The sequence below is a fragment of the Gymnodraco acuticeps genome, unplaced genomic scaffold, assembly GCF_902827175.1.
Source record: "Gymnodraco acuticeps unplaced genomic scaffold, fGymAcu1.1, whole genome shotgun sequence".
Lineage (NCBI taxonomy): Eukaryota > Metazoa > Chordata > Actinopteri > Perciformes > Bathydraconidae > Gymnodraco > Gymnodraco acuticeps.
The window spans coordinates 14,790-33,990 of NW_022989912.1; the positions used below are offsets into that span (position 1 = coordinate 14,790).

The 19,201-nt window shown below is 41.4% G+C and overlaps 1 protein-coding gene across 3 annotated transcripts in view; it reads right to left on the reverse strand.

Moving 5' to 3' along the window:
• Positions 1–19,201, reverse strand: part of atp6v1h (ATPase H+ transporting V1 subunit H) — a 27,832-nt gene continuing 8,631 nt past the window's right edge. For all 3 annotated transcript variants that reach the window (XM_034208063.1, XM_034208056.1, XM_034208062.1), the window contains 6 exons: positions 18,504–18,696; positions 10,706–10,884; positions 10,406–10,531; positions 7,221–7,322; positions 5,578–5,691; positions 1–386 (listed from right to left, as the gene is read on the reverse strand). In XM_034208063.1, the coding sequence (XP_034063954.1) occupies positions 320–386; positions 5,578–5,691; positions 7,221–7,322; positions 10,406–10,531; positions 10,706–10,884; positions 18,504–18,696 (781 nt within the window). In that variant the 3' untranslated portion in view covers positions 1–319. The remainder of the gene's footprint in view (positions 387–5,577; positions 5,692–7,220; positions 7,323–10,405; positions 10,532–10,705; positions 10,885–18,503; positions 18,697–19,201) is intronic.

Below are 19,201 nucleotides of genomic sequence, written 5' to 3' on the forward strand. Positions count from 1 at the left end.
TCACGATAGATAACCATCTTTATTGGAACACAGACGATATGTTTTACAGGTAAGACTTAAATAAGTTGAAGTTTTGTACATTATCACAGACATAAAGTGCGACTTCATCACCACACGTCACTGAGTTCACGACACGAAGCACGACAGTCAAATCAAGTTACATCGAGGATCATCCGGGTGCAGATCGAAGGAGGAGACCACACCGCTTGAAGTCATTACACAAAATGAACAGCAGGTAATTCAAATGGAATGGAACAATGTACATACAGGACACACTCATCCACACAGCGAGACACAAACACACGTGTTCAGGAAGTGTTCAGCGGGCGGCCACGGCTGGAGTTTGTTGCTGATCGGACGACTGCAGCTGTCTTCCCAGGTACTCCCTGTGAGAAAAAGAAAAACACTTTTATACCTCAGCGCTTCCAACACAAACCAACTAAAACTCAAATGTATTGTAATTACCCTTCCCCTAATGCTCCAAACTTTCAAATAAAAATAGCCTTAATGATTCATGGATATTTCAATAACCTTTTGCATGTTCCAGGAAAAATACAGCTCTTCTACCATCAAAGCATTCTTACCTGCACTTTAAAGGGTCCTTGTTATGCTCATTTTCAGGTTTAATAGTTGTATGTTGAGCTTCTACTGTGACATGTCTCCATGCTTTAATGTTCACAAAGCTCTTTATTTTTCTCATACTGCCTGTGCTGCAGCACCTCTTTTCACCCTCTGTCTGAAACCAGAGCCCAGTCTGCTCCGATTGGTTAGCTGGCCGGCTCTGTTGTGATTAGTCAACCGCTTAGAGATGACCCGCCCCGTACCCTATCACGTACAGTGTGTTGGAGCACTAGCCAATAAAAGCACGATTGTTAAATAGTGAAGTCTTTTTTGGATGAGTTCAAGTGTGGAGGGAACTTTGGGATTTGAGCCTTTGCGGACCATTTACTTACAAAAACCTACTTAACACACTACAGGAAAGGGGGGAATCCCAAAAGCAGAATGTCTCCTCTGATTGTTGACTTAGTCACGTGTTTGCTGAACAAATCAAGAAGGTATTCACTGTGTTCCAAGAGACCAAGAATCTCCCTCTACACTTGGGTAGTTTAATTAAAGACAGATACACATTCTTTGTTGTGGCAACAATGAAATCTGCGGACTCTCCAGGGATCGCTCCTCAGCTGCCATTGATTCATTCACATCTACCAAAACCAACCGGTTTGATACCTCCGAGCTTCACTGAACCATCCCCTGCTTGCTTTAAGAGCTCACTCGCACAGAGAATGTCAGCTTTAAGATGAAAATGAATCATCTAAGATGAGATATCTCCACACCTACCCCCTGAAGTTGTCACTGATCACCTTTCACTGGTCTGCAAATAGCAGCAATCTGTTGATCCAGAATATCTCCAGGGAGTTAAAAAAGAATGAGCAATAATTGGACGGATGTTGCAGTTATGAAGTTCTGGCTCATCGGTTTGCATCCAGAGCTTTGTAAGGATTTCAACCTACACAGTAAGGTTGCAACAGTATAAGATTTCTCAGAAAATACAACGCTATCCCGTATAACACTATTATTATTATTATTATCAGTGACGATGCAATTAAAAAGGAACAAGAGAAGAGTTTAACCTAACAGAATAAAAAACCTAATAAAGATTGCTGATAACATGTTGTTTAATTAAAGCATCTCAGTGTAAATGTAAGCAGCACTCTAGCAAATTAACTACTCAATGAACAATAACAACAGCTGTGAGCTTTTAAAACGTATCCTTTGATTACTGTTTCAAAATGCAACGTTTGGGCTATTCAATTACAATTTGTTCAATATGAATGAAGAGGGATATTCAATGATCCGGCCTACAAGGTAAAGACATAATAGTAACTGCAAATAAACCAGCAGATTGTGTTCAGGGATGTTTTCAGTAAAAAGAGGACTGGAGAGAGAAAGCCTCACCAAGGTCAGTCTGTTACTAACTCTTTTTGCCTTTGTGCACAGTGGTCTTGAACTGACATCTGGGTATGTTTGCGGCCCTTATTCTGCCAGGCTAATGTATGAAATAAAACATCCTGAGATTCACATGAAAACTTTTACAGATGAGGCTGTGACTCATCCTGGAGGCAGAGCAGCACGAAGCCACTCTCAATAGCTGATGGGCTTAAACCAATGACATTTCATGAAAGTTCCATAATCACTGTAAATAAAATTACTTTTCAAAGCAGTTTGAAGGGCGCGATGATAAATAAGATACTTGTTTTTCTCAGATTACACATTCATCTGTGCTGTTGTCATGACAGCAGGGGCGGAGAAACTCTTCTCATGGACACATTGGCAAGGCAACGTGAGGTTAGGTGTGGTGCTGCATTGAAATGTCTGCACCACATCTCACCTTCTCCAGAAGCTCCAGTATCGTCCTCACTCTGTACGCTGCTTATTACCAAATGCGACGAAACAACCTTGACACGGAAACCTCCCCCTATCAGAGAAGTCCTGTCGAGATACAGTCCGACAGAAAAGCAGCCAGTAAATAATAGACAGAACTGACACGACAACAAAGCAATACATATTTACGCCATTGTCCCTTTCAAACCCTATTGTACTATTTCAACACAAAACACTAACAATCATTGTGCTGCTGCGTCAACATATCAAACTGTATTCATCAGAAGGCGCAGGCAAAAACAATGACTATTGTCATTTCTTCTACCCCTTATGGCAGATTAATATAATAAGAACATGAGATGTGACTTCTGGGATTCAACAAAAGGCCTATTTTCTATCACTGGATAGACTGGATTTAACTCATTGTTAAAGACAGTTTCTTCCCCAGAGCAATAATTGCACTAAACTCCAGCTTGCACTGACACAATATTTTTGTATACACATTCAAATATATTCATTTTTACTTAAACCGATATATTCCTGTACTTTCACTTTATCTGCATATTGAAGTATGAATTCTTGTCGTTTGTATGTTGCTGTATGCTGAATGTTGTACGTCTCTTGTTGTTGTTTTGAGCTACATAGCACACGAACGGACAGGTGATAACCGGAAAAGCATACGATGGGACCTTTAAGATATAATTGTAGATTAAAACATTACATTGAAGGTTATAGTATTCAGGATGAAATGAGGAAAAAAACATCCTTCTTTGTAAGTAGATAATGGAAATCTGCTTTTGTTCCATGGTTACTGAAACAAGACTGAAACCCTTTGTGCCACACTTCAGGAAACAAACAGTGTGCTTAAAACATTAGAGATCACTTAGATGGGAAAACAGCACTACACTATTATATAGAACACAATACCTCCATCCAGTTACTCTGGGAGCACAATGAGCTTTTAGATAGCGGCAGCAGAACAAACACATTTTTACTTTGCTGTCTGATAATGTTCAGTGTTTCCAAGCGATCCAGTAGAGAACACAAGCAAAGACGATGGGCATGTTGAGGGTGTGAATGGGAAGAGTGGTGCAGAGCTGAAGCTAAATAAAGCATATAGAGTTTGTAACGGTGCTGGTGAGAGACTTGAATAGAGAATGTTTAAAGAACCATATTTGAGAGTTTTAGAATTTGATAGTGGAAAAATAAGAAAGAAAGAAGTTTGCTAAAACGTCAGTTATGCAAAATGTTGTTTTCATTGTATTTTCTAAATAAATATGTTTCCCCTCTGTGTCCGGATCCATCTATGTAAAAACATGTCCGCAGATTAGCTGATCACATTTGGGCCACTTTGTGATGTTTTGTGCAATCATTAGCCAATCACCAACCAAGGTAACACCCCCCACCTTATCACCTGAATCTCCTCCTTTTTCACTAATTATTTCTCAAAGGGGCGTGGCTAGCAGCAGCTCCTTTGCATTTAAAGGAGAGCTATCATGCTATATTTGAATAATATATTGTAGGGCCATACCTATAAAAAGGTATATTTATACGTTTTCTTTTTCAAAATGCCAAAGCATTTTAGCCATGCCTCATTTCGCTCTATTTTCCTCTTCTCCACCCTGTCTTTGCATGCGCTGCAGCTGACCACGCCCCCCTGCAAAGGAGGGGGCCGAGTTACAAGCGTCATGTTACGGCAACCTCTCATTCCCCTGATTGGTGGAGAGTTGCCCATATAGGCGGAGCTCCTCGTCACTGACATCAGACTATTTTCAAATCTGTATCAGTCTGTATCAGATCCGTTGCAGCCCCGTTTTTAGAGATTTGGGTACGGAGGAAAAGAGAGACGGTTGTGTTTTCTGAAACTTGGTGAGTTCCCTGACACACCGGGGACACATATTCATGTATAAAAGACGTACAAAAGTGCATTTTGCATGATAGGTCACCTTTAAAGCTACAGACGGAGAATCAGACCTTTTGGAACAGGGCTGAAACAATCAGAGGGGTTTATGGGATGCTACAATTAATGATCTGTTTGGTATTTTGAGCCGAACCCTTCAGAGACATGTTTTGCATATATCTATAATATATTGATGAGAAGAGTATAATAGGGGACCTTTAAAGACAAACTCACCGAGCTGACAAAGCCTTGCACATTAAGTTTTGGTTATGACGCTGAATCGCAAAGAAAAGACGTTGAATCTTTTATACTCCTTCGGGCTCTCCCTCTGGAAAAACGATATTCTCCAAGCTCTACAGAGTGATTGATTTTGTCATTAAAAGGCAAAACCCTGACGCTCTCGACCAGTCTGATGTGATTATTTGAGCTGCTAATCCAACAGCAATATGATGATAATGATACTAGAGGTAATGATCATTGTAACATCATTATTAAATTCATTAAAAAAACATTAAAATCCTTATGATGCGATTTTTTGCAGAGATCTGTACAGAAATGAATGTTTTCTTAAGTCGGGGACCTCTCTGCAGCACAGCAATTATTTTAAAGTATTTTACATACATTTGATCATAAACAAAAACATTGAACCTCCAGAATTTGAAAGTTGCAATAGCCATTTCAATTATATTTAGATGAATCATTTAGGCATGCATAAAATCAGGCACTAAAAAAAACCTTAAAAATGGATCAGCAAACATTTGATTTACAGCATCAAATCAAAAGTGAGGAAAACATTTTTTACATGTGAAGAATAAAACGATTAAATAAACTAATTTCTGTCTTCTATGTTTTTCAATTAGAATGATCTATGAGCCATAGAATAGGTTGTACCTATTGAACATCTGATGAAGTAAAACATAGATTTGAAGTTGATCTTTAAAGGCCTTGACATTGCCCACCGACGCAGGTGATTTCATTATTGATCTTGATTCGATTTGTTTCCCTTTAGGACTGAGCGGTCGTGTACAGACAGAGCTTGAGTGACATCTCTTTGAATCTCTTGTTGTTTTTGTTTGAGAAAATGATAGTTGTATCCATCTTATCCCAGCTTCAACATAAGCAGATGTCTAATCTGTCAAAAATAACTGAAAAGACCTTTGATTGTGTGCAAGGCCTTTTATCATTTATATGCAAATGTATTGTTATTTAATGTCAGAAAGCCTGTTTTGAATACAATTTGAATTGCTCAAGTTCAATATGATAACATCTGAATGCCATTATGAGTGTGTTCTTACCAGTTGTGGACCATGAGCTTCTGCACGGCCAGCAGGGCGTTGTAGCGCACGAGCTGGTCCTCGTGGTGCATGTGATTCATCACCAGCTGTTTCCCGCCCAGCTGCTCGATCACCCTGAAATGCAGAAGAAGAAAAAAGGGATAATGGGAGAAAGCCTTTATCCAAACTGAAAACAGGTGCTATTTTACAGGTAATGTTTCAGGTCACTCATCCCCAGGTAATTTAATGCTGCCTGAATGAAATGTGCTTTGCATCTAATGAAGGGTCAGTAGCCTTAGAGAATGATGTCGTTTTTGGGGGAAGAAAACAGACATATTGCATGTGATAACAGCACATGGTGTGACCAGGAAGACAAATAAACACATATCGACTTGGGGTGAATTTAATTTAATGGGCTTCAATCTGAATGTATGAATAAATTATCTATCAAAATCTGTATGAGATTACTTTATTTATCCTGGGGGGGTAAAAGGGGCGTATTAACCCTGACACCTGACTACAGAGTATACGATTCATATGGGAGACAAGAAACAGCCCATTATTGATCTGTCAATCATGTGATTAGGATGACAAACATTAGGGCAGTGGTGTCAAACTCAAATACACAGTAGGCCAAAATAAAAATAAATCGGTACCAGTCGAGGGCCGGACTGGTTCAATGTTTATTGAATGAACTTATTGAATGAACTTATTGCACATATTAAACCTGGAACTAACTAAGCTTAAATTATTGCTTATAAAAACAACATTAAATGATCAGTTGCATTCATTTCTTATGGCTCTATCTGCAGCTTTTCCGGAGTCATTTCTTATGATTACATTTTTCCACAGGCCAACAACAGCTTCAAAAAAACAATTTCCCTCAAAGAGAAAACCAAACATGCCCTGCTGTCGCAAGGAAAAAGGAAACATCCATTGAGACTCAGTTTGCTGCTCTGTGATGCTAGTGTACTCTCATCTTGGGTGCAAGATCATCAATGTTTGGGGTCAGGCTCTGAGCGGAGGAAATCCTCAGGATGGAGTGAAGGTGTAATAATAATAATAATAATAATAATAATAGATTTAATTTGTTAGCGCTTTTACAGGTGCTCAAAGACGCTTTACAGATATAGTGAAAACAAAAGAAAAGAAAGGAACAACAAATAAATATATAGTTAAAGTTAAAGTCAAATAATACAAAAACAATCACACATTAAAAGCCAGATTGAAGAGGTGAGTTTTTGTGAGTTACATAGGTGTGCGTGCAATATACCGGCAGGCCAGATCTAATAGTAATTAGAAATGATCCTGCGGGCCGAAATTAAATCCACCAAGGGCCTGATTGGCCCCCGGGCCTTGAGTTTGACACATGTGCAATAGGGGAAGCTGACACTGGAGAACTAGTTGTAGCTTCAGAGGATTTCAGAAGATAAATATGATAAACTTCCTGAATGTTGTACACTATCTGACACAGAGACAAGAATCTCTTATTTCCTGGAGGTTGTGAGGAGATGGGATGAGCTTAATGTGTGCAGGCTAATCGGTGTGTGCAGAAATAAACAAACGTGATTAGTCACATTGGGGGCACTGGCTACTTGAAGGTGTTTTACCCATAGTGGCTTTAAGCTTTTATATGTATTGCTTTTCAGAGAAATATGCCGTACCGTTTGCCGCGTGGGTAATGCCGCACGTACTCTCCGACATCGTGCGCTGCCACTGCGATGACTTGAGGATCATCAGACACCTCCAACAGCCGCGTCAAGATCCTGTTCAAGAAAGGCAGACAAAAGGAAAGGTGTTTGATGGGAAAGGACTGTCTTACATTCAAAGACAGACACCTCATTCACTTTCAAAAAACTACTCCGATGCTTTTAGGCAAAGACTTTTCAGAGAAATAAATTAGCTCAAAATTATTTTCCCTGAAGAAGTGTTCCATGTATTAAATAAGTGGTTTCTCTGAAAGCCAAGGTTAGAAACCCTCCAATCTAAACTCAAGGACATCTGAATAAGTAACACCTCTGGGGTCAGAGTGAGACACAGAGAGGTTGAGAGTAATTTAAGCCAAGATGATGCCTGAGCTGATTACAGAGAGAGGACAATGAGATGTGATGATCAGAGTCTTTACTGAACACCAACAGCCCCAGAGTGTGCTACTGAATAACAAAGAACACAGACATGAATTCAAGTATTTTCTCTTTTGATCTGTGTCCTTCCATTGGACACAAACACAACAAGAAAGGAAAACAATGTTAAGAGGCTCTGCAATAATCAGACATGATGCTCAGTGCATGGCATTTCCACAGCTTCTAAAAGAACAACCTTTGAGTGAAGTGTTTTGAACATGTGGCCAGGGACAGCAGTGTTTAAAATGTATTTAATTAACTTCTCTAGTGGCAACATCTCAGGTTCAGGTTATGTATTTGTACCTGTAGGTAGATTTGGTTTGCAGTTAAAGGACAAGGTAGCCATTAAGACACACATTTCAAACAATACAGACAGCAGGCAAATGTGGAAATGAGTACCCCATGTTTTTCACATTAAAAACCACACACATGAACAATTAAATAAATGAGTAGCTACTGCTTCCACAGCATCTGTACGACGTGATTTATACCGCTTTGTTCTCCACCTTGGACTATTAACCTCTGGAAGTGTGGAAGTGAGTGTATGAGTGTGTATTATGTTTCCCTTCAACCAGTGTTGTAGTCAAGTCACCAATTCACAAGTCCAAGTCACTCTCGAGTCACCACTCTTCGAGTCTGAGTCCGAGTCCAAGTCACCAAGGGAGAGTCGTAGTCGAGTCCGAGTCCAAGTCCGAGTCACCCAAGGAGTATTCGAGTCGAGTCCGAGTCATCATCACCTGTGTTCGAGTCCGAGTCCAAGTCCGAGTCACCTAAGAAGAGTCCAAGTCAAGTCCGAGTCACAAGTCTCCATGTATTAATCTTCGTGGATATATGTGTTGAAATGTAGCTGCTCCTCTACATTGCTTTCATCCTGTCATGTTATACTAATCTGTCTATTGAACTGCTGTGAAGCCAGTTTGGCTACAATTCTTGTAATAGGTGCTATACAAATATAAAGCTTATTACTAATATTAATATTATTATTATTGTAAATGACCTTTAATATGTCTAACTATATTTAAAATGAGTTACCTTTTAGAGAAGTGATTACATTTGTATGCCAATATTTTCCTATGGTAAAGTTTTTGTTTTGCACTTTTATTTTGATAGTAATAAGATCGGGACTCTTATTTTGAAGGAACTTTTACTGGTTAAATCAGTTTACTGATAAAGATTTAGCCCCAGAAAGCACATGGCTACTTAGCATGCAAAATGACATCATTCTGCATGTTAAGTAGCCATGTGCTTTGTGTTATCGAATCTTTATTTATTGATTAGCTCATGTTAATCCAGTGGTTCTCAAAGTGGGGGGCGCCGATGCATGACAGGGGGGGCGCGAGAGACCAGGAGGAAAAATGGTTATTAAAATAAAAATAAAAATAAAAAAATAAATAAAAAATAATAATCATATTTTGACAAATTATTGATTCGAAAATAATATGATACAGTACTATTACGTCTGGGTCTCTGTGTTTCATTAAAGCTCGGCTCTGTGTGTGTGTGTGGAACAAGCCATTTTGTAGCGAGCTAGCTAACGGATATAAGGAGTTTTTTCAACAACAAAGTGGAGGAGAGTCCTCTCCTGTGAGGGACTATCAGTGTTATCTCAGTGGGTCTCAAACGTTTTGGCCACGATTAATGTAAACAACTATTTCCGAGGCACACATTTATATGATCATTATAGTTATAAAAAAATAAGAGAATAAATGAAAAACAGTTATGAAATACTATATGACATTAAAAAAAGAATAACGTTTAAAAGGGTGATTTGTAAAGTATGCATAAAGAAAATTAAATCTGTTTACAGGTCTGTTTCAAATGGGTGTTGAGAGATGTATCCATAGATCTCTTCATTTGGCTCTCAAAGTGCACCAGATTGATGCTTTTAACTTCAATATTTAAAAATCTATGTGAGATCCACACACCACCTATAAAAATAGCACTTTACCCCTGCTTACACCTATATGCCGTGAGCTGATATCGAGCCTTCATTGTCGCGGGTACATTGTGTGCGTAGGGAGTGTTGCAGTAGAAAATTCCTCTGTAGCGCCCGGTACATTAATGGGAAACCCTAAATGTTTGAGCACCCTCTATGAAACGTCAAGCTACCCCACAGCACCCCCAAAATAAATCTCTGGCGCCACCACTGAGCCTGACTATTTGTGTTGGGGGGGCCCGACTTTTTTTTTTCTCTGTCGCCTGACAGAAAAAGTTTGAGAACCACTGCGTTAATCTGATGATAGTGTTCAACACAGCCTATATGTCTGAACTCGATCCTTAGAGTAATGTGTTACGGAGTCTTCTCTTCAATATTGTTTCCACTTAATGAGCATTTTTCGCTGCTCTTTTCCAATATGGAAGCAGAATGTGTGAAAGCATACAGCACGATGCGGGGTGTGTCTCTAGACATCTCTAGACTGGAATAGCGGGGCCCAGTACGTGAACTTGCCTCACAGGTGCACATGCCAGGATAGAGGATCAGACTCCAGAGAAAACTTGCTCGAGTCCAAGTCGGAGCATCAATGTAAAAGTCGAGTCCGAGTCATCGTGGGGGGAAAAATTCACGAGTCCGAGTCCAAGTCATCGTACGCGAGAATTAACGAGTCCAAGTCCGAGTCGCGTCAATCAGTGCGCGAGTCCGAGTCGAGTCACGAGTTCCGAAAATCGGCACTCGAGTCCGAGTCCAGGACTCGAGTACTCCATCTCTGCCTTCAACTCATGCTTACTTTAGGAGCTCGTAGTTCTTCTCGTTCAGGCGGACAGCGTTCTCACGCCAGAACTTCTCGGACTTGTGGACAGGACTCCATTCCAGGCGGCCAGACTTGAGTTCAGAGCTGTACTCATCAAATGAGCTGTGGAAAAAAAAAAAAAAAGGTTGTTAAGAGGAGAGGCCAAGGATAACCTTTTATTTGTCCATCAGCTACTTCCTCTCAACCCATGCTGTGAAGAGCGGTGGTCGAGAGGTCGAGATGGTGTTCAGATAAGCCTCTCATGTCTGGTTTCTTGTTCATAAATGGACTGCTTACCTGAGATCCTGCACGCTCTCTGCCAGCTTCTCCAGCAGGAACTTAATGTCCTCGGTGATGTCCTCGTCGTCGTATTTCTGCTGCTCGAGGTTCTCCAGTTGCTTAAGCACTTTGCACTGAATCATGGCCAAGGCGTACTCCTGACGAGTCTCCTTCTCGGCACTCTTCTCCAGGAGATTCTGTAAGAGACAGAGACAGTGTGAGGAAGGCGACTTTTATTACGTGATATTAAATACAGTGCGATAGAGGGTTGTATCCAAAACTTCTAATATAAAATAACTAGGGCCGGGACTCGATTAAAAAAATTAATCTAATTAATTAGAGGCTTTGTAATTAATTAATCGAAATTAATCGCATATGCATATTTGACCTAAGAACAGTGAGAAGCAATTTTTTTTCACATGGATTTTAGTATACCATTAGGCGCATTCACACCGCAGTACTTTTCCCACAAAGGTTCATGAGAATTTAGTTCATGAGAACAAATGAAGCCGCTGACGTCACTTCTTCTTCTTCTGCTTTGGGTTTACTGGCAGGCCGCAAACCACTTCACGGCGTATACTGCCGCCCAAAGTCCCCGGCCGGAGGTCCCCGGAGTTGGGGAAGGCTTCAGTAGAAGCTGCTGGGAGTCCCAGCAGCTTCTACTGAAGCCTTCCGAGTAAATCGCCAGAACGCCGACACCTCCTCATCTCCACCGCTCCCATGTTTTATTTTGTGTTGCCATAAGTTAGTCTCTCTGCGTTTCTGCGCTGGGCTAATGCTAATAATGCTAATGCTAATAATGCTAATGCGAGGATAATAAAATGGCGGCTTCACAAAACTTTTTGGGAGTTTTACGGGGCGTGGTTTGCAATCCGCCCAGCCAATCAGAAATATAGCTCTTTTCTCACAAGAGAGCCGCACGAAACTCCCTGCTCTCTAGCAGCTCTCTGCTCTCTAGCAGCTCTCTGCTCTCTAGCAGCTCTCTAGCAGGGACTTTCGTGGGGGTAAAAAGGTTCTCATGAACTAATTTTAGTACCGGCTCTTTTTGGTGTGAACGCGATAAAAGAGGCTAACGTCCACGCTAGCTTCCACGCTAGCTGCTATATGTTTTGCATTGAGGTGATACTTGAGGCTTGATGTGCTGCGGTGATATGCGAATTCCGTTTTGCATAATTTGCACACAACCGTGCTCTTATCGACGCTTCCATCCGTCCGTTTTTTAAAACAACATTTCCCACTGTTGTTCACTGTGGTTTGTTGTTGTCTGAAGTCATGAACGTTAGTTGGTGCTCCAGTATAATCGGTACGCCTGAAACTCATCCAGTGAGAAACGTTCCGCGGTGCAAAAATAAGTGCGATTAAAATGCGTTCATTTTTTTAACGCGTTCATTTTTGTGTAATTAATTAATCTTAATTAACGCGTTAAAGTCCCGGCCCTAAAAATAACATGATTTTGGTTATGAACTTCCTCCAAGGTGGATTTGAAAACCTCTTAAAGCAGGGTTCTAGGTATTATAGAATAGAATGGGAGGGATGAAACCCTCTTTAATGGTCACACATGCAGAGCACACAGCGCACAGTGAAATGTGGTCTCTGCTTTTAACCCATCCTAGTACCAGGAGTCTAGTACTAAGAGCAGTGGGAGTCGGGGGGGGGGGGGGAAGGGGGGTGTCTGGTGCCTTGCTCAAGGGCACCACGGCAGGGCAGGAGGTGAACTGGGACCTCTCCAAGTAGCAGTCCACACCAGTGCTGGAATTGGGCCGGTACTCACCGGTACGCAGTACCGGCACTTCTGGTTCTGACCCATGGAGTACCGGCACTTCTTGCTCAGTACCGGCATGCTGGCGGTACTCCGGTACTCATGCACCGTGCCAGTACTCAACACTCTCCCGCCGTTCTTATTATACATCCATATATATATATACAGCCGCCCGGTACTCAGTAGATGCGTCATGAGGTGCCGAACGGACATTCTCATCGCTCTAACCGCTGGAGTTTCACAGCGGCTGTCAGCTGTTTACTCCTGTCATTCAAACAGAACGTGCTGGAGAGGGGGCGGGGCTTATCTTCTCCATGTAATACTGTGGTGGAAACGACTATGTCAAAATTAACCTATTTGACCGTGATTTAATAGTAATACACGTTTCAAAATAATAATAATAATAATGCCGAAGTAACAACATACTGAAAACTGTTAGTAAAACCATGTTTTAATGCTTTACAATTTACATACCTAGATGCACGTGTGTTGTGTTTATGCAGTGCAACTCCCACCCAGTGGGTGGCTATGTAGAGTGATAGAACAGAGCAGGCACGCCCCCGAGAGAAGGAAAGCAAGTCACGTTACAAATTAGCATTTCTAAAATGTTAGCGTGGATTAATAAAAGTGCAAAAAGACAGCGGTTGTCGCCGGAAGAAACTTCAAATACAGAGAATGCTGTGCCTGTGTTGGAAATTGTGTCTGATGGGGAGCTTTCTTTGGTTGATCCTCCTGCTCCAAGTTCTAGTGCATTAGCATTAGCACTAGCTCCGCCGCCTCCTCCAGAGCCTCTAACGTTAGCTGCTGCTGGCGCAACTGCCACCACCAACACCGGGCAAAGCGATGCACCTGACTGCTGGACAACGGACCAGGTGCAATATTTTTGCAAGACCAATGCATGGCTCCTTCTTAAAGATAAGAAGCTAGGATGTCGGATATGCAGAGATGTCAAATCTTTGGGAATACACACTGGACAAGGACTGAAACTGTCAACTGAATGGGGTGAGTGTGCAGTGTCTCATTTCGGTGTTGACAAGGGCAAACAACAAGCTAGCCTGAGAAAAAAAATCAAAGAACATAAAGAATCACAAGCCCATGTAAAAGCTGCTGACATCCTTACATCTGCTTCACGTGAAACTATTCAACATCAAGTGCAGTCTATGCATAAATCTGAATTAGACACCACTATCAGAGTTTTTCGAACGGCATATACAATTGGCAAACATAGCCGGCCATTCACAGACATGCCAATTGATTTGAATGTACAGAAACTGAATGGGCTGAACGTGGGCAGGGTTTTTGCACTCCAATAAACCTGTGGCGAAATCATCGACCACATACATAGCTCATGAGCTGAAGAAAAAAATGGCAAAAGACATTACAGAAAACCAAAGAAAACTCTGTGTTTTGGAAAACATGAATCTACCACTATTAGTGGTAAAACGGTGCTTGTTGTGTGTCTACGCTCAGCATTAGCTGATGCTGAGCCCGAAACGTTTTTTTTGGGAGCTGATCGAGTTGGATGGAACAACGGCTGATGACATCACAAAGGCGTTAATGGAGTGTCTTGGAAGAGATTTTAACGAGGACTTTTTAGGTCAGTGTTTCGTTTCTTTTGCATGTGATGGGGCTTTAGTCATGCTAGGGAAGAGAACAGGCGTTGCTACCCAGTTGTGTAGTAAATTCCCAAGCCTGTTTGTATGGCACTGCTCCAATCATCGTCTAGAGCTGGCAGTTGGGGATGTGGTCAAGGAGGTCTCAGGGCTCAATCATTTCCAGATCTTTTTTGACAAACTCTATTCCTTGTTCCATGCCTCCCCCAAAAATCAGAGGCAGTTAGCGCAGTGTGCGCAAGCAGTCGGACAGCGTCTCCTGGTGATAGGGCGTGTTTTGTCCATCCGCTGGGTGGCTTCAAGTGAAAGGAGCGTCAGAGCAGTCTGGGAAAACTACCGAGTGCTTCATGATTACTTCACAAATGCTGCAAACGACACGAGCAGGGATTCCAGAGACAGAGCAAAGTACAAGGGCCTGGATGATGTGCTCACATCTGCAACGTTTGTCAGCAATCTGGGACTGATGTACGATGCGCTCACAGAGCTCAGCGACCTCTCTCGGCAACTCCAAAAAAGAGAGATGACACTGCCTACAGCAGATAGGCTCTTAACTCGAGAAATACGAGTTTTTGAATCCATGGTCACCATGCCTGGCCCACACATGACTACAGTTCATACAGCTCTAGCTGAGAAGTCCTTCAAGGGTGTTGCCCTGCGTGAGAATGGCAGGCTTGTACAGATTCATGCAGGTCAGTTTTTCCGCAGTATGGTAGAGAATCTGAGACACAGAATGACTTCCACAACCTCCTCTCATGTCGGCACAAGAGAAATCCCATTACATGGCCGGGAGGCCCGGGACAATCAGCTAATCCAGGACATGAAAGTTATCCATCCTGGAAGTTGGCCTGAAGAGGAGTTAGACGTACAGTATGGGGACGTAGAGGTGCTACGTTTGTGCGAAGTGCTGAAAGTGGACAGAAGAGAGACTGTTCAGGGCTTTCGCGAATACAAGGAAACCAGGGCATCCCGTACACCTGCTGCCATGGAGCCTCTACTGAAAGCAGTCCGAACCATCGCTGTCTCCACTAGTGAGTGTGAGCGGGCATTCAGCTGCATGAACGATATCCTTACTGCAAAAAGGAATGCTCTCTCTGTCAGCCGACTGTCCAGCCTGGTTTTCATTAAATGTAATGGACCATCACTAGGACAGTTCAATCCGGAACAGTATGTGAGGTCCTGGCTGGCAAAGGGAAGGAGAAGTGCTGATGAAAGAGCCTGTCCAGCTCCAGCCCCTGATACTGATGTCCCCAAGGCCTTCTGGAGCCTTTTCTAACAATGTGAAGTATATTGCAAAGCAGCTCACCCAGTGAGAAGACTTTTGGCATAATGTGCCGATTTGTACAGATCCTGGAGATAGAAGGACTTCAGACCGACCAGGGAGTTATCTGATCAGCTTGGTGTTCAATGTAACTCTTTACCATGGCTCAGACTTTGTTACTTGCAGTTACAGTTTCTCATTTTAGATTGTGCAAATTTTGCATTTGTTTTTACATGTTCTTTGTTCATGCTCTTTATCATTTTTCTGAGTTGGAAAGTTAGATTGCATCATAGTTTACTTTATACATATTTGTATTCTTCAGTGGTGAAGTATATTGCAAAGCAGCTCAGCCATGTGAGAAGACTTTTGGCACTTTTTCGTTTTTCGTTTTCTGAGTTGGAAAGTTAGATTGCATTCAAAATGTACAGAAATACTTAATTTTGTTAAAGCTTTTTATAAAAAATGCTTCTGACCAGAGCTTTGTTTCCTTGTCATTAATGTTGAATACCACCAGAGGGGCTCTCACCTGAAAGGTCTCTGCTTCATGTGTCTTCAGCAGAAGATCTAGACTTTGATTGCTATATTTTCAGTTAATATTGACCTTACTGAGCTTTAGCCATATCCGCTGCCTATCATAAAAAATGTTAAGTACAGTGAACCTTTCTAAAATATACAGTAGTAAAGAGACAAACCCACCAGCATTATAGTAGCCAAATTCTTGTTTGTGGGCTGTATATATAAAATTGACTTGAAAAAGTTGCTGATTTTAGAGTACTGGCACCTTTTTCATTCCAATTCAAGCACTGGTCCACACTCCATATTTTAGGTCTGGTTGGGGACTTGAACCGGCGACCCTACAGCTCCCAGTCTAAGCCCCTACTGACTGAGCCACTGCAGGAGTGATGTGTGGAAGGGATGATTGCAGAGCTGCACTGCAACAAGCACACATTGTTAGGTATTGTAAAAGCTATTTCTAAAGCAAAATATCTGGTCAAAGAAACTCCAGGTAAACTTCTTCCACCAATTAAGAAACCGAGCCCTTTTCTTTTTAATGCGTACATTCACAGACGATTGATGTGACAGCTCTGCAGCAGGAGGGGTGATGAATGAGCTTTGGGGAAGAATCTAAGAATGAACATATGCGGCGGCGCATTGAGGCGAACATAATACAGCACAACATATTCCCTCTGAAATCTGGTCTCATAGCAATTTCTTAGAGTAAACAAAAGACACAAGAAAGATATTCCATCAGGAGCACAGATGTGACAATGACAGTGAAATACTGATTGGATCTGGCTTTAGAAATACAAGCAGCCCTAAATACCTTCTTAGAAGTTGGGTTTTAAAATGAGCTCTAACTTTCCTCCACTAGTGTTCGAGCTCATGATTCAATCATATAATCATCATTTGCCTCCCCATTGTGCTGTGAGCGAGGTCGCTGAGGCTGCCTGGCGTAGCACACAGCTGGGATATCGTTAAAGCCGTTCATTTAAATCCGCATTCCTTCAATGCTGTAATTCGTTGACTTGGTGTACTATATGATACATGTTAAAGGTGGCCAGGTATAGCAGGCTGTACAGTTAAATGTATAAGTACACTGTAAGAGAGGTTATCTGTAACATTGATATACTCTTCCAAATACTGAACCCTCTGAAAATCTGGAAGTTATCACCAGTGTTGTAAGAAGTACTCCGATACTTTACTTTAGTGAAAGCTCAAATACTGTAGTGTTAAAAAATCCACCACAAGTTAAAGTCCTGATTTAGAAGTGTCCTTAAAAAAAAAAGGACACAAGTATTAGCATCAGAATGTACTTAAAGCACAAAGGCCCATTTCAGAAAAATATAAAGTATTATCAGCGAAATGTACCTCAAGTATTAAAAGTACTGGTTATGCAGAATGGATATTTTCTTAGTAATTTATTATTATGGTTTAATATTATCCCTTAAGAGCATTTCAGTATTGTAGTTTGTCAATGTGGACCAAATTAAGATAAATACTGTGTAGATGAGTAGTACTCATTATAACATATCAGCATGTCATGTGTTTTTATATGTACTAAGTAACTGGAAATACTCAAGTAAAGTACAAATATGTCAAAAAAGTACTTGAGTAAATCTACTTTGTTACTTTCCACCATTGGTTATCACACAGATTTGAAATGTGTTTTCTCCAGACGTCCAGACCCATGCTGGTGGGACTCACTGAGTTTCTTCATATAAAAGCCCCACAGCATATGAAGATAAATGTGGCGTCTTCTGTTTAATTTGATTTAGTCGGAGTGAGTATGGGGAGTTCATTACCAAACGAGAAACAACAGAGCAAGTCCAGACCGAAAATTTTACTTAGGACCACATTATACATTCAGTTTGGAGCAATCGCAGCACGAAGATGAAAAGGCAGAACAATCATAAATCGTTTTTATGCATTTGTATGGGCTTTGTAGTTTTATTGGCTGCCTTATCTGTCGCGTAGGAGGTGTGTTTCACTTTGCTCATGTTGTTATCAAATGTGCATCAAAAGTGCTGTGCTGAAAACTGCAAACAGGCTGTTTTATATCAAAACTAAAAGGCTGGCACTGAACTATGATCTGAAAACTTTTGCAAGCAATTTAAGTAAAAAAAAATGTTGAAAGCTCCAAAATGAGCTGAAAACAAAAAGTACCTTGAGATCTGTGGTTTTCAAACGTTATCAAAAGTGCCCCCCTTTCATGTGCCCTTTTTAAACAGTGACAGATATTTCCACCAGGTGCTCTGATAGTCTCGTTCTCTGACACATCTGTACCTGGAAAACTCATCATGTTTTACATTGGAACCTGACTTATATGGTGAGAACAATAGTGATCAATGGGTATGTGTTCAGTTTGATAACAGATACAAAATGAAGCTAATGTTATTGTTACCTTTTTTTGTTGAATAAAACATGTTGTACTTTGAGATTCAAAAGACATTGGCTTCTTCTTTTCAAATCGAGTTTAATTGATTCCCCTATTTTCAAAGATGATGTTATCTGAACATTATTACCTACTAAAGAACTTTCTATCTCCATTAAAACACTTTACAATAGTTTGGGCTCATGGTAAAAATGTGGGAAAGAAAATACATTTGGCAGGCAAGGGAAATAAATCCAACTAGTGTGCTCAAAACTTTTTCAGTGAATAGTGGCATTTGAGATTCCTCCACTTACCCTGAGAGCAGCCAGAATGATCCGGGTGACCTTCTCCTTGACGGACTCCTGCAGGATGTCGGACAGTGCCGGCACCACGTTGTAGCGCCTCAGCTGCTCACAGAGCTGAGGGCTGAAGGCCAGCAGCCACACGCAGAAGATCATCTGGTACTGGAGCTGGAAGCCACACTTGTTGCTCAGCACCGCTGTGATGCTTTAAAATAAAAACATTATATAAGAAGGACTTTTATTAATCCCTCGTGGGGAAATTGTTTCTCTGCATTTGACCCATCCTAGTGTTAGGAGCAGTGTGCTGCCATTTTGAACGGCGCCCGGGGAGCAGTGTAGGGAACGGTGCCTTGCTCAGGGACACCTCGTGGCACTTGGTCTTGCCGGGACTTGAACTGGTGACCTTCCAGTTGCCAAGCCAAGTCCCTATCGACTTCGACTTCGTATGAATGGTTAAAAAACAACATGAATAACAAAAAACCACTGAGTGCTGGGAAAAGGACCCCCATGTATATCTGCCATCTGTTAGCAGCTGTGCGCCTGAATGCCGCTCATCCATTATCTCTTTTAATAGTGCAAAGTGAAGTGAAAGGTTCTGACAGTCTTTAGATACAGAAGAATTGCTTGAAATAGAGAGTACTTATGACTACAGCGAGGGAGCGAGTCGCACATCTGACAAAATAGCTGGTAAGTGCAGAGATGTGGCGCTC